Genomic DNA, 23,719 nt, shown 5'->3' on the forward strand with positions numbered 1-23,719 from the left:
GCTTTGGTGATCGCTTATTAAAAAACGGAGCTGCCGTTCCTCTGTCAGCCTCGCTCGCTCACTCAGAATTCCTGGTAGTCCCTGTCGGCCAAGTGAGTGGTTAAGAGACGAGTGTGGTATGTGGACTTTGATGTGAATTAACATTCCACAAGTGGTTTTGCAGACTGCTCCTTATTGTTACAAATACGCATATATCCCGCTCTGGTTCTTCTTGCAAAGAACCCAGTGCAGCTCCTGTGGTTCCATTTTGGCCTCAGAGCGACCCTGGGGGGAGGCGGTTGACTGGCCCGGTCACCCTTGTTACAAAGCAGAGTGATGTGGAGTTCGATCTAGGATGGGGGAGGGTCTGTTGTGAGGACTGGTGGGATGCTATACTCCTCAAGTTGGGAAGGATCAAAGCTCAGGTGGAAGAGGGCTAATGCCTCACCCTGCCTTGGGAAATACTCAACCCTTGGAGACTTGAGTACTCTGGCTGAGCAGCCAAGCTGGCTTCCTCTGCTCCCGTTTCACCATCTGGCTGACTCACGCAGAATTGCTACAGAGCACAGCTTTGTCCGCAGGTCCTGCTCTGGTTCCCTCAAATGGTTGCTCTGTTTCATCATTCGCTTCCTGTTTAATCATCCCCCTGGGCACAGGACCTACCAGTCGCATGATTCAGGCCAAGTGCTGCTTGTAAGGGACTGTGTGTGGCCTCTGGTGACTCTCCCGAGCCCAGGGCACAATAGGACCAGCACTGGTCAAACGTGGAGGGATATGACTAAAGCTGTTGGTAGCCAGGGAATCTCATTCGAACAAGCTGGAAATTGCCTTGTGTCGAAGTGTGTGAGCAGGGCAGCATCCTTAACATGTGGGCAATGACTGTGCAGAGCCAAAGAACTGTAAAACCAAGGAGGTGGCATTCCTGGGAAAAAACTGGTGGGAATAGATGAACTGGATCAGTCTATAAGCCCTCTGTTGGATTCTTTTTCTTTGCCACTTACCAGCTAAAAACTTCAAATTCCAAGTATTAAAAACTTAAAACCACATGATGGGTGAAGCTTTTTGCTACAGGTATAACTTCTATGCAGTGCTCTATCCACAGATACGGTTATTTTGCATTAAGAGCTTTGGCTTAGTGTTCTTTATAAATTCAGTAGGAAAGACTGTTCAGAATGACTAATATATTAATGTCATACTTGGTAAGAAGGTGCATGTTACTGTGACCGAATCTCTCTGTACAGATGGGTCCCTAAACTCAGATGCTTAATTTCAGAAGCTCCAAATGATGTGGTGAGCCCTGTTCTCATTACCCAACAGGCCATGTATGCAGGGAAGGGATTTCCTGGTGACATGAACTGGTACGCTCCAACTTTATTGTCCCCATGAGTAGAAAAATGTATTCCTCTTGACAAGGGAAAACTGTAGAAGGATTTTATCTGCGCTTTATGAGGGCAACTAAATGGAGATAAATGCTTATCAACTGTTTAAACAATCCGAGATTATTTCTGGATAGGCTATCAACAAATATTTGAGTCACATTCCAAACAAAGCACAAATGAACTCATAATCGCATTAACAAGAGAACATTAACCTTTCCCAAGCTGGTGGCCTCCTGATGTGTTTTGAGCACAGGTCCCATCAGCCTGACATGATGATTGGCTGCACTGGCTGGTGATGGGTACTGTAGTCCCAACACATCTGGAGGCTGCCATGTTGGGTCCAAGTTGCAGGCTGCTGGATGTATTTCAGCTGTGAATTGGGATGCCACATGGAAAAGATACGATCCTTGCGTTGGAGGGTCCGGAAGCCACAGGACAAGCAGGAAATCTGCTAAGTGCTGCTGGGCCCAAGGCAGGTGGCAGCACAGCACTCAGGCCGTTTTGCTCCTCTTCCGCATTACAAGCTGCTCGTTCACCTACCTCTTACCCTGGCCCAGAAAAGTGGTGGCAAGTGGCAGGGGCAGTGGGTGTCCCTGCCTGCCAAGCAAGTGGCAGCGAAGTTGAGGAGCAGAAGCAGCAGGGGGTGGTGGTAATGTGAAGATGTAGGGAGGAAGCCCAGGGACAGAATTTGGCCCAAGGACCCCAAAAACTGAAGCCAGGAAACTGCCACACATACCATCTTCTTCTTGTTGTACGCCATCTCCTGAACAGCCCTGCTCAGCTCGCGTAATTCAAGGCCGGGGCTGCCTTCATGGAGCCGGTCCATCTCCTAGTCGGCTTTTCTCCTCTTCTGCCTTCGACCTTCCCTGGCGTGATCGTCTTCTCCCAGGAGTCTAGCCTGCTCGTGATGCGCCCAGAGCAGGCTTCTAGGGAAAGCTCTGCCTCGATTCGATCCAGGACCCCCGTTTGTCTTTCTGTCGGTCCAGGGCGCTCCCAAAGCTTTCCTCCAGCACCGCTTCGAATGCATCCATTCCCTTCACTGTCCAGCTTTCACCCCCATCCATACAGGTGGGGGATACGATAGTGTGGATGAGCTTGGCCTTGGTCTCCAGTGAAATGTCCTTACCCTTGAACTTTTCTACTTCCTTAATTGCTGCCCTTTCAGTCTCGGTCTTCTTCCAATTTCTCGTTTACAGTCTCCTCCTCAATTGACGACTGAGCCAAGGTACATAAAATCTTTCACAATTTCAATTTCTTAGTTGCTGACAGTAAAATTTTATCATTCCTCTGTAGTCATGATTTTGTTTTCTGAATATTTAGCCGCAGTCCTGCTTCTGCACTTTCTTCTTTTACCATTTTAGAACTTCAGTCACTCTTGGAAAACTGGAACTGAAGGATGGATTCCCTGGGAGAGTTGCTTGCAGATCAGCCTGACCTCTTCTGGTGGAAAGTGTTTCTATGCCATTAAGTCACATGCACACTCCTTTTCAAAATGCTGTTTCTTTCATAACTGAGGTCTCAAGACAGCCTGCACGACTGATGTGAGGTGCAAAACCACAGTATTTTGTCACCTCCAGCCCCATCCTGCGTAAAGGACCATACACCGCCGGTTGCAGCCTGCGTCCTCGCCTTGGATGTATGTGGCTCCTATTTGCCACAGCAACATGTTTTCTCACTGTGGCATGGGGCTGGAGTCCGTTCCAAAATTTTCAATTTGCCTCCCTGTCCTTTTAGGATGGGCTGACAACTCCCATCCAGATTGTGTGGTATTGGGCCAGCTTCCCCAGCCTAGTGTCCTCCATATTTGCCGGACTACAACTCCCACCATTCCTTGTGGTTGCAGGTGGTGCCAGTATTGAAAAAAGTTAATTCACGTTTTGAAAATGTGTTTTCATAGCTTTTACAGAGGCAGTAAGCAAAGAAATATCCCAGTACCAAAGAGATATTTGTGCATGGCTGCGTTTATGCAGGGCGGCTTAATCGTTTAAATGGAACTGCAGCGCAGTGCTGCTTCCCCCACAGACGGTGCTCACAAGGACTATTACTATTATCACAGAATATTAAAGGGAGGCGGCTGAGCATCAGCTTACGCATCCTTAATGTTACAAATGGAAATCGAGTGCATCCACCCCTTCGCTTCCAGTTGGCAAGTCTTTTCATCTGCAACACCTGCACACTGCTATCCTCACCAAGCCTCTGGGTCCCAAAGCAAAGCAACTTGCAGTGGGCAGCTGCGAGGGCACAGAGATGCCTCCCAAGTTCGGCCCGTTGCAGTTTCGCATCTGGCATGTGGCACCTGAGCTCTCAGGTCATTCCGCCTTACGACTTGAGGGCACCTCACAAGCCCTCCTCTGCGTTAAGCTAGCACAAGAGCAGTGCCGAGGGCTCCCTGGCACCCTGTTTAACGCAGCCTTCCTCAAACAGGGCATGATGGGCGCTTTGGTCCAACACATCAAGAAGGCCTGAGGCTGAAGGCTGATGGATTAACCCTTCCAGCGACTCTTCAAACCCAGCTAGCACCCCATTTTCCAACCCACACAAAGGAGGCACAAGACATCCAAGGTTATGTAGCCAAGGAAACAGTGCCTTTATTCTGCAAGGTTTAAACAAGAAGTGACTTGAAATTCGGCAACAAATCCAGGAGTGCAGCTTGGCCCTGCTGTTGCCTCTCCCCCCTCCCCCCAAACAAACTTGCTTTCAAGGATGAGGTTAGCAGGAAGGGAGATACAGCTCCCTGACTCCCACAGAGCAGGGGACACTCCTGGGAGGGCTCCATTTCCAGATAGAGGAAGGTGGGGGATGTTTGCTCCCCACCCCAAAGTGTTCTCAGAACAGAACATGGCTAGGGAGTGCCTCCCACCCTCCCCAGCCTGCCCCATTATTGCCCCACAGGGGGTTCAAGCACAAGTGGGAAGGGGATTAAACATACAGGATGAGTGTGTATACATTATATATATATTCATATTTATAGAGTCATTTTGCAGTGCTTCTCAAAGATTCAACACTGCTAAGGGCAAATGCCACAAGGCAGACTGCCGGTCTCCTGTCGCAGGCAGGACGCTCCAAAGATGAAGCCCTGGAAAGTCTGGAATTCTAATTCCATTCCTGCCACTTTAGCCTCAGGCCAGGAGCAGAACCCAGGTATGCCCTGGTTCCCAAACACCTCTCTGTTGTTCAGCTGGTTTAGAGACCTGCCTCCCCACTCCCAAAAGGGAAAAGGGAAAGGGCTTGGGAACAGCAACTAAATCAAACACAGGGGAGCAGAGGGGAGCATTCTCCACCCCACTTCCCCACCCCCAAGGCAAAGCCGTCGACATGATCAGAAAATAAAAGAAGAGGAGAGGCTTGTGGGGAGCCTGTCCCTTCTGCCAGGGGCAGGTCTTGTCCAGAAGTGACCAGCTGGGCAACTGGCCCCAGTGTCCCCTCAGTCATCTATGCAGATCACCTCCCCGCCTTTCGCCTCTTTCTTCTCCAGGCTCTCACCTTCCTTCTCCTTCTTCACAATCACAGGGGGACCATTGGCTGCAATTACAAGACAGAAAAGAAGAAAGTGAAGGATTCGCTGCCAGCCCCGTCATCGCGCTGTGTTGTCCCTTTTCGTTTTCCAGCTTGGTGCTGTGCTGCTTTTTTTTTTTTTTTTTTTGTCACAGGCATAACAGCCTGTGACAAATGGGGTAAAGTCTTCCTCCCACGGCTGCCATCTTCCTGGAAGATTGCCCTCTGCGTGGCAATTAAGTAGAGAAGAAACGTACCAGTGGACACTTAGGTCTCTGGGGAATAGGCCCAGCAACACGGGAAGCAGATTCCAGCGAGGACCCTCTGGCCCAGGCCTAGCAAGACCCCTGGCTCTAGACCCAGGATTATCTCGGTATACTGAAGGCCACTCTGCGTGAGCTGAGCCTCGCTTCTCTGGTTTTCCGCCAGTCTCTGTGCTCTCACTTTCAAGGTCCCACCACCACCTAACACCACCACACACACGCTTCGAGCCAACAGGAGGATGGGAATGCTGGGGCCCCGTCCCACGAACGGCTGGCCTTCTCCAGCTCCCCAGCAGTTCTCGTCTCCTGCCACCAAAACCCAAGAAGCCTCATTCACCGCCCGTCCCATTCCTGGCGTCCTTTTCCAGGGGCACCCCGGGACCCTGTAAAAGTAGGCCTGAAGACTCCAAACAATCCATGCACAGCCCACAGCAGCGCCCCTGCCCCAACGGCACTTTGCTTAGCCAGTCCCCATTCCCCCACAACTGACCTGTGATGAAGGAGCCAGTTGGCATTTGGCTGTAGTTGGCACCCATGGTGGGCAACGTCCCGCCAGCAGTGGCACCAAAGGGGCCCCCAAAGGTAGGAGGAGTGGCATAGGGCCCAGGGGGAAAGGCCTGTGAAGTGGGGAGGAGACAACTGAGTTCCAGTCACAGTGCGGGTAAAATGCCAGGGCGGGAGATGACAAGCTCAGCGCAGCGCACGGGAACGAAAACATGAGGGCAGGCTTGCATTTAGCAGCTCACCCAGCCGCCCTGGTCGACCTGGGAGTCCAGGCAGGGCTGGGGCGGAATGGACCAATCGCTCTGTGGCTCCTCCAGCCAGAAGGCCTCTGTGGTTTCCCCTAGCGAGAAGACCGCTTGCTTCACTACCTTCTGCTTTCATGCTGGATGCGGAAGAAAAGTCTCTCCCCTCTACAGTCAGCACGGAAATGCAGGCTACAAACTCCTTGGCAACATAGTAAACATTTTCACAGCTCAGGGAGGCTTATTTTAAAGGCTGTATTTTGTTTGGGGTCTCTGATCTTGCACAAGTCTTTTTATTGATTTCATTCCAGGCTGCATGCACATGAAATGAAGCCAAACAGCATCCGGTCCTGTCACGAGCTTCCCCCTCCCTTCGCCCATGCTGGCAATCTTATTACAGGGTTGTCGGAGAAGTGACAAAGCCAGGTGGGGGGCAGGTGGTTACCGGGGCAGTCTGGGTCTCATTTCCTTTGCTTGCCAAGCGACTGAGGATGCTACGTTCAGACATCTGGAGGCGGGCAGCAATCGGAGGGATGCGGGAAAGCGTGGCTGGCAGGCGTGTCACATCCGCCTTCATATCGCTGAGAAGCTCCTCCAGCTGGTTCAGCACTGGTAGGTCAGAAGGGGAGGGGGAGAGGGAGTGGGAGAGAGAGAGCGCGAGATTGAGAGACAGAGACCAACATCTGTGAGGGTAGAAATGCTCGTGTTAACGGATGACCTTTGCTGGCACCCATGACCTATCTGTCAAACCTACCAAGCCAGGTCATTATTTTAGGGTTATTTTATCAAGTGCATGGACTGGGGCCATTTGCTCCAAAGCTAAACTTGTTCCAGAGATACTTATGAAATGAGTCCACCCATCTTCCCTACCCATCAGTCATTAAGGAGGGACTTACCCCACTAGGCCAGCTTATCTATTACAAAACTCAAAGGGAACCATGGATTAGGGTGGGGGATGAACATACCAAGGTTACTTATGGAGGACTAAACACAAGAGATACTCACATGATACTGGTGAGGGGGGACACCAGAGAAACTCACAGGGAAACAGACCAGAGATACTTGAGAAATGCACCAGAGATATGCAGTAGTGAAATATATAAGAGATATTCACATCACACTTTGATGGGGACAAATGTGAACCAGTGCTATGCACATAATACTTGGTGAAGAAATACACAAGAGATACTAAAAAGGGCACTGACTCAAATATCCCAGAAGCACACAGTTATAACTCAAGATAATTTTCTGGGGATTTTTCTAAAAAGGTACATCCAAAGTACTGAAGACGTGTAAAAAGATACTCGGGGTGTTCCAGTTACACCAAAGGATACTCAGTAGGCATGCTTGGCGGGGGGCAGGGGAGATGTTTAGAAGAGAAAAAGATGCTTTGAGGATGCTCAGTGGGCACACAACAGATAGTTGGCAGATACTCATAAGATACTTGTGGGATACTCCACAAATAAACCAAAGCAGATACACCAAAGATACACAGAGCAGGATCAAGGAGACAACCGTACACAGCGGCTTTTCTGATCACAACCGCACTTTAATGGATTCAGAGTGTGGTACAGAAGGACGCAGCACGTAGGCGCAGGGGGAGGGAGTTACACGGACTGTCCTCTCCGGGCCCGCCTACCCGCCCGCCTCTTACCCTTGTGCAGGACGGCGTTGGCAGGCTTGTTGCCGGCCAAGGACTCCTTGGACAAGTGCTGGTGGCTCTCGGCCAGACACTCCACCTCAGCAAAGCGGGTGTTGAGGGCCATGGCCGGGTGGCTCGGGTCCTGAGTCATGTTCAGGTAGGCAGCTCTGCGTAGCTGCTCCTCAATCACCAGGGCTTGCTCGAGGAGCTGGAGGGAGGGAGGGAGGGAGGGAAGGGACAGTGAAGGTGGGAGAGGAAACGGGGAAACTTGAAAACAGTGGCTTGTCCTGCAGTCTCACTCACAAGGAAATCTACACAATTTGCTGCCGTGAGAAACAGATTCTGCGTCTTAGGTTAGTTCACAAATTCAGGGGAGACGCTTATTCATTTCTAAGTTTGGTTCTTTTAAGTCTGAAAACAGGCACCAAGCTATGAGAGTACGGGAAGACCTAAGCCACTCCCACAACTAATATCTCCTCAGGCATTACATCCGAGCTTCTTTTCTTAAACATAAGGCTGGAAACTTGTTTTCAAAAGCAGAGAGACTTGGGGAACAGATTTCTGAATCTAGTAACAAACACTAGATCCATCAGGCTGCAGAAAGGGCCCAGAAGGAAAGCAGGGCCAACGCCAGCCCATCTGAGAAGACAGCTCCATCAGGTGCTGCTTCTTCCACACGGTCACCAAGCAGCCACTCCACTCCATCTGGCTGCAGAAGAGGGAGAAAGAGGAAGCTGCATGGTTGCACCATCAGGTCAGCCAGAAAACCAGCCACTTCAGGCTCTTCTCTCTGAACCGTTTCCATTCGAGCAGGTCATGGTAAGACCATCAGCAACAGCTGCCTGCCTTATAATCATTAGAACTGAGCGTTTTAAGAACTGTGTAACTTAAGAATCAGTGCCCAAGTTTTCTTGTTTCCCAACTCTTTTTCCTTTTGTATCAAATCTTTCGGATTGTAACACTGGGGGGAAAGACTCTCTTACTGCTTCTGATTTGTAGGTCATTCTGAGAGGCTTTCTAGCTGGATACAGCAGGATGTATGTCATAATCATCGCAACAGAATATCGGCAACAACTCAAAGTGCAATCATATACAAGTTAAGACCAGAAAAAAGACCTACAATTCCCAGCATTCCTCATTTTTTTCTGACCTTCCATAGAGTTCACCCTTACTAACTTAAATCCCATCGATTTCAATATATAAGACTAAATCTGGATCTATTGCATTCTATTTGTGTAATGTGACTGGCGAAACATACAGCTTCCCTATGTACACCTTGTTTATTTCAGAAGCTGCTAGTCTGTTCGACATCTCCATCTGCTACGCTGCAAGGGTTGCACTGCTCAAATACGAGCTTTAAAAGGCTGAAGGCAAGCCTTCGAGTTAGACAGATCACTGTGCTTGAACTAAGCCTGACCAGATCTAAGTCCCTGAACTTCCATCAGGCCCCATCAGTCATTGGCACCTTGAACCTTCTGGCAAGGAACTTGTTCTTCATCTCCAAGAAGTTGCCCTTGTTGGCTTCAGACTTAAAAGGTTCATTGATGATGGCAAATTGGTTGTCATTCTGGATATCCTGCCAGCGAGCATAACCATGTCTACAGAGTGGTACAGGAGCATTAAGGAATCGCTACAGCTGCAAGCAAGACCCTTCTGCCCCTTCCCTGAAAGAGCCCACACAAATGGCCACACCTGCATTTTATGGGCCTCTGTGATGATCTGCCCTGAGCCGAGTGGGCCTGGGCTGCTGCCTTGGTGAGTGACCTGTGGACCAGGGCCCTCGTGCAGGGCTTCAGTGTGGCCCACGTGGGCCCCCAGCCGCCCACCCTGGGCAAACCACACTCCCAGAAGCCGGCCAGTCACCCCTCTGGCTGTGGCACAGTATTAACTCCCCTCTTGGCGTGCCTGACTTTCCTGAGAGTGAGCGAGCAAGCGAGACAGACACAGACAGACCAAGTGTGTGCATGTGTGTGAGAATGGAAGCCTGGGGGTGGGGGAGGGCCCCCCAGCCCAGTTCAGACCTTGCCTACCATTGTCTTTGATTGCATTCACCAGCACCGGATCCCCAGCCCTCCTGGCCTTTCAGACAGAAATGGTGCCCACACCACCTACTTCAACTGGGGAAGCCACAAATGGGCAGAGGGACCTTTGACATGTGAAAGGCCTCCTTGCGCTGCTTTTGAGCTCTCATGACTGAGAAGAGACAGTCACACACAAAAGCAGTGCATTTTAAGATCGCTTGTTAGATTCATAACCAAACGGAGAGAGGGAGAGGGCTGCATCCTTACCCTGAAATCCTATGTGCACTTGGGGCATGTGCTCACATGCTTATCTTCAGAAGCAAACCCTTCCGTTCCCTCACTGCCCATTTTCAGCTCCTTGAGTGCCAGTGGCACATGCTATTGGCTGCTAGGCGGAGGAAGCTGCTGGGTCCTAGTGCCTGGCTGGCCATTGCTGGAGAACAGCCAGGAGCAGCACAAGGGGCACCGTGCCAGTGCTAGGATCCAGAAAGTCGCCACCTCTCCCCAGCTTTGGAATGACTGCACCAGAACAGGCCAGGACACACCGGCACTTCTCTCAAGGTACTGCTGTCGCTTCTGCTCGCAGCACTCAAGAGTCATGCTTCCCCTGAAGAATAGCCCATGGTACACAGGGGAACAGCTGCTGGGCCCACCTGCTCATTTGGAAGCCGCTACACCCGGAGAGTGCCCTCCACCAGACAAACCCTGGGTTGGTCCCTCAGCCTGACTTTCTGGCACTCATCAGCCTGGGCTTTCTCAAGGGTTCTTCTGCCTCATGCCCAGGACACCTCTCCTGATGCCAGCAAGGGTTCTCCACCCATTTCTACCTGGGAGGGTTTGTTCTTATCATCTGTCCGGAGAGGGCACCACACAGACACTGCAAGTTTGGGCAAAGGATACAGGACAATACCGGCCAGTAGCCAATAATCATGACGGCGGTGCCAAATTTCATTAAGCTTACTGGAGGAGATTGCAGCCCGCTCCTCATTCTGCCATAGGGTGTGGAGCTCTGGATAAAAGGAAGCAAGGGAGAGAGAAATGTTCACATACGGTGCTTCATTTGAATGCCCCGGTCTAGGTTAGTTGCCTCACTTCTCCTTGCATGATGCACTGGCGCTATCAGTTCAAAGAGAAGGCACTCCTACGTAAAAGCCTAGCTCACATGTTCTCTGTCTTAATAAAGGTAAACAGGAATGCTGCTCGTCTGAGACTTCTGGAACAAAGGGGAGAGCTACTTTCCTCTGACAACCAAAACAGGCAGCGGTAGCTTAAGGGTGTGTGCAGCTCACTTGCCACCTCGCTGGGCCACACCAGCTCCTGATACTGGCTCATGCCCACTTGCCTGTGAAGCCTCCATCAGCAATGTTGAACATGAACCGGGGCTTCTCAGCCTTGTCCTCCTTTTTGCCATTGTTCCGGTTCTCGTCCTTGATAGCACCAGTTCTGGGCTCTTTTCCCATCTCCCTCTCAGCTTTTGTCTCTTCTAGAAAGAAAGAGAGAGAGAGAGAGAGAGAGAGAGAGAGAGAGAGAGAGAGAGAGAGAGAGAGAGAGAGAACACAACACATGAAGGAAAATTAGGCCACTGAGTTTTAAATTTTCCATCCCTCTGTAGTGTTCCCCGGCACTGAAATTTAGTCTTCCCTGCTGGAGGATGCTGGCAGAATTCAGAGTCAGCCACATCCATAATTCTAACACTTTCTTCTCTCTAGGCTGAGCCAGGCAGACCCATCTTGCACAAGTTGGACCGTGTCTGAAAGGCGGCAGGGAATCATAACTGCTTTTTTTTCTTTTTGGCCCTTTCATAGAAAGCAGCTACAAATCCTGCAACAAGGCTACTCCAAGAAGCCAGGGCAATGTAAGACAATGGGAAATTGTTTTTTGGAGAATTGGAAGACTATCATATGGCCCCTTCCCAGCCAGCATCCTGAAGTGTGCATTTTACTCCTCCATCAGCCCTGGATGGTGGCCTAAATGCAACTGCAGGATGTTCAGAGCCTTAGCTCAGGTCCTACGATGAGAGTGATTCTCAACGAAGACCTGTGTTCACCCCACCATTCTTTTGCTGCATAAAGTGTGCATTACCTTTCTTCAGATCCTGCATCTCTCCGTCAGCTCTTTCCTTACTTTCATCACTCTCAGGGGGCTTCTCATCAGCCACAGGTTTCTCCAGGTCAGCATCTGGAACTTTGGAAAGTACAGGGAGAATGTGAAGGGACGGAGCTGCAGGGGGAGGGGGAGGGAAAGGCCACTGACCTCGGACTGGCTACCCACACAGAACCCAAGAACCTGTGTTTGAGTCATACCACACAGCACAGCATCTTCCTATGCTTTCTTTCCACTTTTCTTAAAAACAGCCCAAGTTTCTTGCCCTCTTTGAAGACCAACATGCAGGATGAAAGCTTAACTACTTATTACAAGCTCTTCCAATCAATAAGGTAAAGGTAAAGGTTTCCCCTTGACATTAAGTCCAGTCATGCCTGACTAGGGGGCAGTGCTCATCTCCATTTCCTAGCTGAGGGAGCCAGCGCTTGTCCCCAGACAGTCTTCGTGGCCATGTGGCCGGCATGACTAAACACCGAGGTGCACGGAACGCTGCTACCTGCCCACCAAAGTGGCACCTTTTCATCTACTTGCATTTGCATGCTTTCGAACTGCAAGGTTGGCAGGAGCTGGGAAGGAGCAACGGGAACTCACCCCGCTCTGCAGATTCAAACCAGCGACCTTTCGATCAACCAGCCCAGCAGCACAGTGGTTTAAACCACTGCGTCACCTGCAGTCCCTCTTCCAATCAATACCAGGGTGTTTACTTTGTCATCAACATTGCTTTGTGAATGCTCACTGTGATAATTTAACGTACACGGAAGCTTTAATCACCACCACCGATATTCTTTGGCATTTCAGGTCCCCTGATCTCAGTGCTTACAATCTGCCGTCCCACACCTTCCCCCACATAACCACCCGACGTTGGGTATGTACACTAGTAAGCCTACAACGCCTGTCTTAAACTGCAGTTGTTATTACATTGCACCTCTATGCTGTCTTTTCTCTTCTTGAAAAACCCAAGGTAGTCCCAAAGCTCTGTTTCTTCCTCACAACAATTCTGTGCGGTAGGTTGGGCTGAGAGTCTGACCAGCCCCAAGTCATCCACTGTGCTTCCTGGCTTAGTGGGGACATGAGCCTGAACCTCCTGGATCCCCTGCCCAACACTCGCACCACCAAACCACACGAGATCTTACAGTTTACATTTGTGTTTCATAAACTCCCAAAGAGTTCCAGCTATTGGGCAGTCTAGAAATGTTAATTAATAAATAATATATGGAAACAAATAACATAACACTCAGCTGGTAATCCAGACTTTCATTCGCGGAATCATATGCCATCATCAACTTGATATTTAAGGTAAGGGTAGGAAAGGTGGTGCCCAAATATGGCTATGGATTGTTATAAAAAAAAAATACGGGGGGCTGACCCAGTATGTCCAATGTCTTTGATGACTGATGTTTTAGTTTTTAGTTTGTAGAAAATAATAATAATAAAACTTATTAAAAAAAGAAATGTGGTGCCCAGAAGCACCAGTATGCCCCAAACACTTTCCTTGGTGCCCACGGGCACTCAACTCCACCCCATTTTTATTCTGTAATTGTTTACATTTTCTTATTGGCAGCTGGGACTGCTTCAAAGCAGAGCAGAAGCCTGCAGCTGGCTCCATCCTAATTCCTCATGCATGCCGCTAGGCTGGCAATTTCTCCTCTGTCCCACCAGCCATACCGTAGCAGCCATTTTACTGTCGTGATTCTTAAATTTCCACAGCTGCACATGGGCCCAGCAGTTGCCTGCTTTAAGGTGACCCACAAGTCTTAGCTGTTTCTGTTTCAAAAGACTAACGGGGTCCACAACTCTCAAAGCTCTTCATTGATTCATGTTACTTTTCTCTTTGACAACAAAGATTAGGTGGTGATCCCTGGGGTTTGCTAGATAGGAAAAATGAAAAAATCCGACTGTTCTACATTCACCTTTCTTTTATTGCTCACCAGATCTGCATCCCCTCCCACATTTACTTTCCCTGCCACTAAAACCATCCCAAATCATTTACAAACCTACCCAACTTCTCTTTCTCTTCCTTGACTGCAGGCTCAGGTTCTGGTTCTTTCTCCACAAGGGCCACTGATCCTTCCTCCTCAGGTTTCTTGAATGATTCCAGCTCTGCCTTTTCCCCAGAGAATGTGGTGGGAACAGGTTGCTCGGAGGCTGAAAGCTGTGAAATACAAAGTAAAAGGACACATGCACACAGCTGGTTTCATACAGAATTGCCCAGAAAGCAGGATCAAGGTGAGCAGGACTCAGGACATACTCTTATTTGGGAGACCCAAAGCAGGAAGGCAGGTTCCAGCCATGAGATTGTCAGTGGCTGCTAAAGATTATTTAGCAGCACTTTCACCGCCCTTTGAGCCAGTAACAAATCAGTACGGCTCTGCACAAGGCATCAGAATGATTAAGCATTACTACAGCAACTCTAAAAGGAACTGAAGTGCATGATGTGGCTGTGACTTAACTGCTATAGGTAGCACAGTTGCTCTGCTTTGGATTCAAACAACAGAACAAACCGTGAGGCATGCAACATGGGAAAAGGTGAGCAGAGCAAAGTACACCCACAGGAGGACCATTTCTTGCCTTCCCCACCAACACTGCAATGGTTTCTCCTAGAAGCATCCCTTCTGAAAATGTTCCCCAAGTTCTCCCAGCAAGATGCTCCGCCACACACACCACCAGGCAGCTCTCTGGCTCTGCACAAAGGATCGCGTACAAGGGAATTCACTGCATATGCACAAACCTCAGTCTCCATTTTCTCGCCACCCTTGGCTTCCTTCTCCAGCTTCTCATCTTTGGCCTCTGAATCCTCCTTTTCTGTCAAGGTGCTCCCATCCCCTTTGTCACTTGGGGCTGGGGTAGCTGGTGAGACGAATATCATGATAATTTGCCCTGGTGCTCCATTCTCATTTCCTTCTCCAAATGCACATTTCCTGACCATCCTATATACTTTAATATTAACCCTGAGCTGAGCTGAACTGCAGATATCCCAAACACACATATAACATTTTAACAAACTATATTTTACGCTGATTGATGCTATTATTAAATCATCCACTTTATTAAACTGAATCTAGTTTCAGTCACATCGCAATCAACATAAAGTGACTTCACATTAACCAATGGGGCATAATTCTACCTCCACTGATATTGGCATGAATTTGGGGTGATTTACTGATATATAAAAGGCAGCCCCAGTTCTCAGAAGCAGAACAGGACAGAAGACAATCAGTTCTTCCTGTTTCTACCACCTCTTGGAGAGCTTTTCTGATGGACAAGATCTGGAGTTGATGCCACCCTCATGGAAGAGTCTACCTAGCTCTCCATTTCCACTGGGGACTCACCTGGCTTGGAAGTACATGGCGTATTAGTGCAGCTGGGATCCGGAGTGGTAGTGGAAGTTTTGATTGTGGGAGACGATGCTCTGGAGGACTTTTTGGAGTCAGCAGTTGGGTCAGGCATCAGTTCAGGCATGCTCCAGCGGCCATTGATATGTTCAAACTCTTGCACCTACCACACAAAAAGACAGACACCACGTTGTCAGCAAGACCATTTCAGCTGCGGCTATGAAGCGGGCTACAAAAGCAAACCAATACCAAGAAAAATTGGAGGAAATCCAACCTATGGATGCGTGATGGGCTGATATAAAAGGGATTCCACAGCCGAGGTAACTGTGGAGCTCCTAAGAAAGCACACAGAAAGTCGACATGCAAATTTCAGTTCACGCTAAAAGCCTCTAGTTCACACTTCCCCAGGCTGCTGTCCTCCACAGGGTGGACTACAGCTTTCAGCATCCCCCAGTTAGCCACCTGTAGGACAGCAGCTTAGGGAAGTCAAATGTTGCAAGGTCTTAAGTTTTCCCTTCCCCAATCCTCAGGATTAGCAGATAAATAAAATAAAAATTCTTTCATTTTTATTAAAGAATTGAACAATACTCTTCCTTATTCTTACAGGAAAGAAACCACATTCATATTCATGCTGAATACTATAAAAGGGCATGGGATGGTCTGGTTTGCCCCACAACCCACCTGCCTTTCTTATGCAGTAGTTAGATTCCATACCTTTTTCTTTACCAGAGACATGACCCCTATCCGTGTCAGGACCTGCTGCCTTGAGAGACCCTCCCTTGGCACCCCATCAGCAAATGTCTCTGAACCATCAGCCCCAGGTTCGCAGAGATGCCTCATGAACAGAGAGACGTATGCCCTGAGGAAGCAGAAAATCCAGTGGTTGAGTGAGAAAAAAGCTACCAAGAAAGATGAGAGCCTGATCCATCTCTGCCTGCCTGCTCAGGTGATTAGAAACATTCCTCTAAATGAGGGATAGTTACAATGTTTGGGGCTTCTAGTTTAGAAAAAGGTAACATAACATTTTGCACAGTATGGAGAAAGTAAGTCGGAAGTTTTTCTCCATCTCTAATTATTCCAGAACCTAAGGGACCATCCAACCCACTTCCATCAGTTCCACCCTCTGCTGACAGAATTGTGAGAGGTTCAAGACAGACAAGTGAAAGGATTTCTCAAACAGTATATAGTTTATGGAATTTGCTGTCACTAGATGCCGGCTTCCAACTTACAAGGACTTAGAAGGTTAGACAAATGCAACTACTTATGGGAACTGCACGAAGCGCACCGAGCATGGATCCTCCAAACCCAAATATGACAAGAGCCTTGGCTGAAAACCTTGCTGTGCCACACATTTGCCATCAGATTTTCTTCTCGTGTCTTCACCCAGCAAGCATGCAGCCCTGTAGCTGTTGGCCAGCTTGGGGAAAGCCATGTCTTGGGCTCCTCAGTACATCTGGCCACAGCCTCCCTCTGCTGAGGGACTGGTCTGTGTCTGTACGAGGGAGAGGAGGGTACCTCTCCGCCTCACACTCCAGGAAAAACAGACAAGAAGAATGCTTGAAGAGCAGGTCAGATGAGTAAGAACCATCATCACTTGGCAAAAGAGAGTGCCGAGGGGGAACCTGCCTGCCCTGTCCCAAGCACTCAGGGACAACTGCAACACAGACCTCGCTCCTCCTGCACCCAGTCAAGACAGCTTTGACCACTGAATACACTGAGACCAGCCTTGTGGCCTTCGGAGGCATTTGGACCACAACTCCCAGAGTTCCCATCCAGCAGGGCCACTGACTGGGAATTCTGGGTGTTGCAGTCCAAATGTGTCTGGAAAGCTGACTTAGAAAAAGCGACTTTCCCAGGATTTGCTTATTTTGTATGATTTGTTCTGCATTGCTCTTACATGGCTTAGGGTGCAGTCGCATGCGTGTTCTGAGAGAGAGAAAATCCCACAGCTCCCAGTATTCACCAGTCAGCCATGAAGGGTGGGAATGACGGAAGTTCTAGAACTATTTTCTTACTAAATGTACGTATAGGATTATGCTCTAAGGATATCTTTGTGGACAGACTGCCTAAAAAAATTTCCATTTCTTTTTATGAATGGAAATTCAGTTCCTTGGGGTACAGATGTTTTTGCCTTCAGAGCAAGATTACAGAAATTATGCCACCCTGGTTGGAGCTGATTTCTAGGAGTCCCAAAACTTTTAATTCAAGAATGGGCACAGAAGGGTCCCTTCTTCCTGGGGAAAATAATAGGCATGTTGCAGGATATTAATCTCTCCTACACGAGGCACCTACTTAAATTCTTTCTCTGTCTTGCCTCGCAGGTCCCGGACCAGCCACTGGGATGTGAAGGCATCTTGAGGAGGCATACCCCAGCGCATGACAGCATTCAAGAAGGCCTTACGTTGGCGGGTGTTAAAACCAAGCACCTGAATGAAACAGCATGAAGTCCAAAGCATCAGCATCACAGCCTCAGCCAGAATCCCCAGACCTACTAGAAGACCAAGCAAAGAAGCCACCGGCCCAGGGAGAGCAACTGCTCATTTCACACAATTCCCCCAGCACTCAAATGGCACTGCAACGTCTAGGCACATGGCCATGTGTAAGCCAGCAGGCTAATTATTTTTAATTTAACCACCGTGGGGGCCATCTTTTGGAGCCCCAAATGCAGCGTATGTTTGTACCAATAAAAATGAACATCATACAGCTGTACAAGGTTCTAGACCAGATCGAATGTGCTTCTTTTCTTCCAGTCTCTGTTCCCCACAAACTGTTCCTTTCTCTTAAACTTTTACATTGCCTCCAATGGGCTGCTCCTGGGTACTGTTCTTTTTCATTCCAGATGGCTACCTAAATCATCGCTTCCAGCCCACTACTGGCAAGCCATCCTACAAGGCTGCTCTCTCACCTCAATGTTCCCACCAACCCGTGCCAGGAGTGGGGGAAGAGGCTTGTCCTTCTCATTCCGAAGCTGCCGTCTGGATTGTCGGCGACCTTGGCACATAAAGCAAGAGACAAAGGCTTACGATCAAATCCCTTCACTGCTGTAGTATTACCAAGGCATGGCTAGACGCCCAGAAAGCCTCTGTCTGGTTTGGCCAGAGATGGAGTAGGTCTCATCGAAGTCCCCTGGGCTGGCCTGCCCAAGGCCACACATTCATCTGGCTCAGGAAAACCAGGAAGAGGGCCCAGTCCTCTGGCACGCCAGTAGGGAAAACTGGCCGGGATCCCAGAAAGACAAGTGCAGCAGGCTGCTGTGGCGGAAAGCAGTCTCCCATCACAGGCAGGGGGGCCACTAGGAAAGCGCCGATCCCGCCAGGTTTGCGAGGAGAGTATAGGCCGAGAGAGCGCAGGTCAAGATCAGGGAACAAAGCAGACACAGGCCCTCTCAGCACCGTGCTTCATGCGACACGAGCACTGCTCCCCCTCCCAAGGCCAGGGGTTCATGTGCTGTGCGGACTGAGTGCGGAAAGGCAGACAGATCCCTCCCAAGGGCAGAGGCTGGGCTATGACACGGTCCTCAGGCTCTACTGAGGCCCACGCCAAGCAGGGGAAGAGGGGAGAGCACCTCCTCACCTTCTGGCCTCTCATCAAAGTCTTCATCCTCCTCTTCGGAGCCCACCGAATACTCAGACTGATTATCTGAAACAGCAAGCAGTGTGCGACTGTCAACGTTTAAATGCTTCGTCTCCCATCCTTAACCCCATAAGGCAGTTCAGAAGAGCTAGAAGACTTCATCTACTGCACAGACCCTCACAAAAATCAACCACCCCTCTTTCTGACAGTTCCAAAATATGTGGCCAGGTTGCCATGGTGTTTTCAGCAGGATGAGTTAGAATGAGCACCGGGCCAGGTTTCCTTCCTCTGCGTGGAGACGTGTGCTCCCTTCCCGGTCAGAGTCGAAACACACAGCACTTGCCATGCACCTCTGAGGGGGCAGCGCCTGCCTCAGACGCACTGTGCTAGAGCTGCAGTCCTCCGCGCTGCCTTCCCCTCACCTAGCAGGCTGTCCCGCTAGGAGCCTGCAGTGTGAGGCCTGCTCAAGTATTCAAAGGATAGTTTTCCCTTCCCGGACATTTCCTGTTTTCAAGAGAACAGGGGTTGGCCCCCACAGAGTTCGAAGCGGAACTCAGGTGCCGGGAGGCATCGGGCGGCTGCTTCCATCCCCCACCCCCCCGAGGCCCCTGAAGTGCTGACCTTGGTCCTCCTGGGCTGCATCGTTGTAGTTGACCTGCTTGCGCACACGCTTCCCTTTGCCCAGGTTGCGGGCGAGGTCCTCCTGCTGCTGCTCGTAGTGGTGCCGCAACAGCTTCTCCCAGTAGTCAGGGTCCACATTTTCCTCCTGCTTAATGATTTCCCGCTCAATCTCCTCAATCTGGGGTGGGAAGAGGAGGCCAGAGACAGTGGGATTCAAATATGGGCCCAAACACCACTCTCTGTGCAGAACCAGAGCCATGGCCTAGAGGGGCTTGGGAGCCTCTTCCAGGCTGAGGGCTGGATCCCATTTGGAGGCTCTCCGGAGCCGCCTTCCAGTGGTGGGCAGAGCAAAGGCAACAGGGCAGGGCAAAGATGCCGGCTTGTAGCTTCAAGGTCTTCCTGCCAGCAGTGTGCCTGAGAAGGGCGTTCTAGCCTTCCAGAATGTGTGGGGGAGGAAGACACCACAAGCACTGGGAAATGGCCAACCAGCTGGTGGCCACTGAAGAAACCCTGATGGGCCCAGGGTTCTGCACCCTTGCCCAGCCCCCATGAGTTCATGCTTCGGGTGCATGCAAGCCGCTCAGCCCTAAGCGCTGGAGAGCAGCCTCCCTGTGGCACCAACTGCCAGCTATAGCCTCACAGCTGCCTCATTCCACCGACCTTGTCCTCCTCCCGAACCACATACTGTGCCACTTTGAAGGAGCTGAGGTACTCATTCATGTTCTGCACATCCGCGTCATCAGTGGCATCCTGGTTACGGTCCAGCAGCCGTGCAATGGCTTCGTTGTCGTAATGGATGACGCTGCTGTCCTCCTCTTTGTTCTCCCCTGGAGCAAGATGGGGAGTAAGGAGGGAGAAGTAGTAGGTGAGAAGAGCAGCACTCGAGGCGGGGACCTAGGCAATGACCACCAAATGGCCCCAAGCACTCTTGGATGCATGATCAACCTGGTCCTTGGAAAAAGCAAATTGTGCACAGTATATTTTACCATGCAATCTTATCAAGAGAAATCCGCAGGTCCCTCTGATGAAAAGGCTACTGCCCTCTTTGTTGGGATTCTGAACTTGCAACATTCTTATTTTGCTACGCATGAGACTAAACCACTGTGATGAGCTGTTCTTGGGTTTGCCTTTGCAGATTACAGGGTTTAATTATTTCCTGCCTCCTGAAACATCACCCACAGCAACCAACTCCTCACCTTCATTTTCATCCTTGAAAAGCTCCTCTGTGCCAAACTTGAGGATGTCGTCCAGCTCCTGCTTGGACATGCTTCCTGACTTGGAGCCCAGCCCCGGGCGGACCACCAGGTGAGTCAGCATCATCTTGCGCTTGGCCACCTGTGTAATCCGCTCTTCCACTGAGGCCCGTGTCACAAAGCGGTAGATCATCACCTTGTTTGCCTGGCCAATACGATGCGCTCTGCTGAAGGCCTGAGGGGTGGAGAAAAACAACCCAAAAAGCTCAGTTAAAAATGAAATGGACCAAAGGAATAGCTGGAAAGAGACACAAAGAGACACAATAGGGGAATCTCTGACTATGGTTTCCTAACAGAATAGCTGTGGGTGGGATAAAGAGTTCGTAAAGCCTGTGAGGCTAGAGGGGGTCCAGCTATGGCTTTGCAACAGAGGAAACTTTTGTCGCAGTTAGTAATCCAGCTCCCACTATCAGCAGACATTCTGTGAATCTGCCCCACCCTCCTCAGCTATTCTACCATTTCTAAATATCTACAGAACAAGCACAGTGCTATCTACCCTTCCCTAAACATTCTATCCTAGACGGTCCAGCTATACGATCCAGGTATGCCCTCCTATAGCAACTGTGCCAATCCCATCCAACCATCATGTATTACCAAGAGCTTCAATTTTCACACTGCTGTGTTCACAGCTGGCAACCGGCAAACTGCCAAGAGAAACCAAAGTTGCAAGTGGTCTTTTTCACTAATGTAGGTGACCAACTAGTCATCTTCACAACAAGATCCTCAAGGTGTTCATTTTAGATCTGGTTCCTCTCAGGTCCTCTTACTTTCCCAACCATTCCCAAAATTAGAGGTGCTCAGGAGGGTGAAAAAGTGCAAGTCACCCTCTTTTACAAAAGCATGGAGTTTTGACAGCCAGTTGTCAAAACTCTGGTTCCTTTTAAAAGCTTTTTTCCCTTAAAAACCAGGGCTCCCCTGTGGTTTTTTAATAGGGGAATATGCAGACATGGATGTGTATGCCCCTATCAAGAATCTATGCTGAGTGTCATGGAGTATCAGGGAGGGGAAAAAAAACTTTCAGAAGGAACTGGACGTTTGACAGGCAGCTGTAAAAACTGACAGCTCCTGTAAAAAGCTAGTGGCCTATGCTTTTCCACCTTCCCAACCACTGAGAAATGGTGGAACAGTGAGGACCATTGGAAAAGTCAGGTCCTCTGTAAATATATATATATCCTCAAGCATCTCACCTTAGTTAAGCCACTATTCTTAGCAACAGCAGCAGCGTGCTGCTGCCAGGGCCAGAGATGGCACGCTTCCTATCCTGCTTGCAAAGTTCCCAGACATTTGGCTGGGCGCTCCATGAAAGGGGACACTAGACCATGCTGGCCAGTGTGCCCCAGCAGGGTCTGTGCTGCAGAGAGCAGGGGCCCACCTGAATGTCATTGTGAGGGTTCCAGTCTGAATCGAAGATGATCACTGTGTCTGCAGTGGCCAAGTTGATGCCCAAGCCACCTGCCCGCGTGGAAAGCAGGAAGCAGAACTGCTGAGCTCCTGGGGCTGAAAAGGAATGAAGACCTCGGTAGGTAAAGGAGCAGAAAAGGGGAGCCCATCGATCGAGGGGCTGGAACAACTCCCTCAAAGGGAAAGGTTACAACATCTGGGAGCATTTACCTTCAAAACAAGAAAAAAGGTACCTAGGAGGAGGCACAACAGCAGTGCAGAAAATGACTCGTGGTTGGGAGAAAATGGATAGGGTAGATTTTTCTCCCCTTTTCAATACAGAAACCTCTTGAAATTGATTACTTGAAAGACTCAGATCAAATAGAAGAGCTTCTTCACACAAAATATAGCTAAACTATGGAATCACTGCCATGAAATGCAGGGGTGGCTACTATTGTGAGCAGCTTTCAAAAGGGGATTAAACTAATTCATGAAGGATAAGACTATTAATGGCTATAAAAGGACAAGACCATCTTATTTTTTTTTTATTTTTTTTATTTTCCAATGTTTATCCTGCCTTTTTCCTACAAAGGGCTCAAGGCAGCTTACATCCTCCTCCTCCTCCATCTTATCCCCACAACAACAACCCTGTGAGGTAGGTTGGGCTGAGAGTCTGTGACTGGCCCAAAGTCACCCAGTTCGCTTACCGTTAAACCTATCAATTGCTTCTTGACGAAGTGCTCCTGTAATGCCCCCATCAATCCGTTCATACTTGTAGCCTTCATAATCAAGGAAATCCTCAAGGAGGTCCAGCATTTTCGTCATCTGGAAAATGAGACTAGGAATGTAAAATGTCTTGGAAAATAATACCTTCAGGGTTCATTGCAGGGAGTAGCAGTCAGAGATAGGAAACTCAGGCCAAGGAAAGACCATTGGCTGAAGCTGTTGGAACAGCTGTTGGAACAGCTCTTTGACAGAGGCCTATTCCCAATCTTCTTGGGTCACAGAACGCCTCCAGGAAAATCTGGACTTGGATGGAGTCAGATTGAAGACTCCAGAGCAATCAGATATGCTGCATTATATTTATGTTGTAAGCCGCCCCGAGGCTTCGGCGAATGGGGCGGCATAAAAATGTTTTAATAAATAAAAAATAAAAATAAAATATGTTTGCTCTTGAAATTTTTGAATGGTTTTCTTCCCCATGACTCAGAGAAGAGTGGGAAAAGGAATAAAGCCGAATGGGCCATGAAGAGTGATTGTATGAAGTAATTTTTTAACCACATTCAAAATATCCAAAACAGAGGGTTAGGAGATTGTGGGAAAGTTCTGATTGACTCCTGATAGCACAGGAAAGAATACTCAAAGCTCTGCACATTGTCTCTCTTGTCCTCTCATCCCATGCAACCAGCATGAAGACACAGCTCCATATCCCAGAATACCCTTACCTGGGAGAAGATGAGCACTCTGTGGCCCTGCTCTTTGAGCTTCCTCAGCATCTTTTGTAACAGCATTAGCTTTCCGGAGGCCTTAATGAGAGCACCCCCTTCATAGGCACCACTTGGAAGCTTGGGGGATTCCTACATGACAAAACACAGCCTTCATCATAAGTGTTGACATCCACACCTGACTGCATTTATCTTTCACAATCAGGGGCTAGGAAAAGGACTGGGGCTAACACAGGAAGCCCATCCCATGGCTTTCCAGGCTAACACACTCACACAACAAGAATCATCTAGGATTTTCTTCACCACCACCCCTAGTTACCAGCCCATCTGCTGCACAAACTGGTGCCAGTAGCGTGAGCAACGAAGACCATGTATCCGAAGGGAACATGGCAGTCAGGTTCAGGCAACACAATAACCCACACTCAAAGGCTGAATACTGGTTGAGTCATGGATTGGCATTAAACTGTAGACTCTTGCTGAAATGTGG

The 23,719-nt window shown here is 49.4% G+C and overlaps 1 protein-coding gene across 2 annotated transcripts in view; it reads right to left on the bottom strand.

Moving 5' to 3' along the window:
* Nucleotides 1-3,921: 3,921 nt before the first annotated feature.
* The window catches only part of CHD3 (chromodomain helicase DNA binding protein 3), a 55,639-nt gene continuing 35,841 nt past the window's right edge, over nucleotides 3,922-23,719 (bottom strand). For both annotated transcript variants that reach the window (XM_044417166.1, XM_044417164.1), the window contains exons 20-40: nucleotides 23,233-23,364; nucleotides 22,495-22,612; nucleotides 21,780-21,904; nucleotides 20,351-20,582; nucleotides 19,815-19,981; nucleotides 19,155-19,332; nucleotides 18,534-18,599; nucleotides 17,866-17,951; nucleotides 17,253-17,386; nucleotides 15,675-15,819; nucleotides 14,958-15,123; nucleotides 14,357-14,475; nucleotides 13,627-13,780; nucleotides 11,608-11,709; nucleotides 10,868-11,008; nucleotides 10,426-10,534; nucleotides 8,970-9,102; nucleotides 7,517-7,712; nucleotides 6,308-6,471; nucleotides 5,607-5,733; nucleotides 3,922-4,880 (exon numbers count right to left, since the gene is read on the bottom strand). In XM_044417166.1, the coding sequence (XP_044273101.1) occupies nucleotides 4,783-4,880; nucleotides 5,607-5,733; nucleotides 6,308-6,471; nucleotides 7,517-7,712; nucleotides 8,970-9,102; nucleotides 10,426-10,534; nucleotides 10,868-11,008; nucleotides 11,608-11,709; nucleotides 13,627-13,780; nucleotides 14,357-14,475; nucleotides 14,958-15,123; nucleotides 15,675-15,819; nucleotides 17,253-17,386; nucleotides 17,866-17,951; nucleotides 18,534-18,599; nucleotides 19,155-19,332; nucleotides 19,815-19,981; nucleotides 20,351-20,582; nucleotides 21,780-21,904; nucleotides 22,495-22,612; nucleotides 23,233-23,364 (2,892 nt within the window). In that variant the 3' untranslated portion in view covers nucleotides 3,922-4,782. The remainder of the gene's footprint in view (nucleotides 4,881-5,606; nucleotides 5,734-6,307; nucleotides 6,472-7,516; nucleotides 7,713-8,969; nucleotides 9,103-10,425; nucleotides 10,535-10,867; nucleotides 11,009-11,607; nucleotides 11,710-13,626; nucleotides 13,781-14,356; nucleotides 14,476-14,957; nucleotides 15,124-15,674; nucleotides 15,820-17,252; nucleotides 17,387-17,865; nucleotides 17,952-18,533; nucleotides 18,600-19,154; nucleotides 19,333-19,814; nucleotides 19,982-20,350; nucleotides 20,583-21,779; nucleotides 21,905-22,494; nucleotides 22,613-23,232; nucleotides 23,365-23,719) is intronic.

This window comes from Varanus komodoensis, unplaced genomic scaffold, assembly GCF_004798865.1.
Source record: "Varanus komodoensis strain SLA01 unplaced genomic scaffold, ASM479886v1 scaffold87, whole genome shotgun sequence".
Classification (NCBI taxonomy): Eukaryota; Metazoa; Chordata; class Lepidosauria; order Squamata; family Varanidae; genus Varanus; species Varanus komodoensis.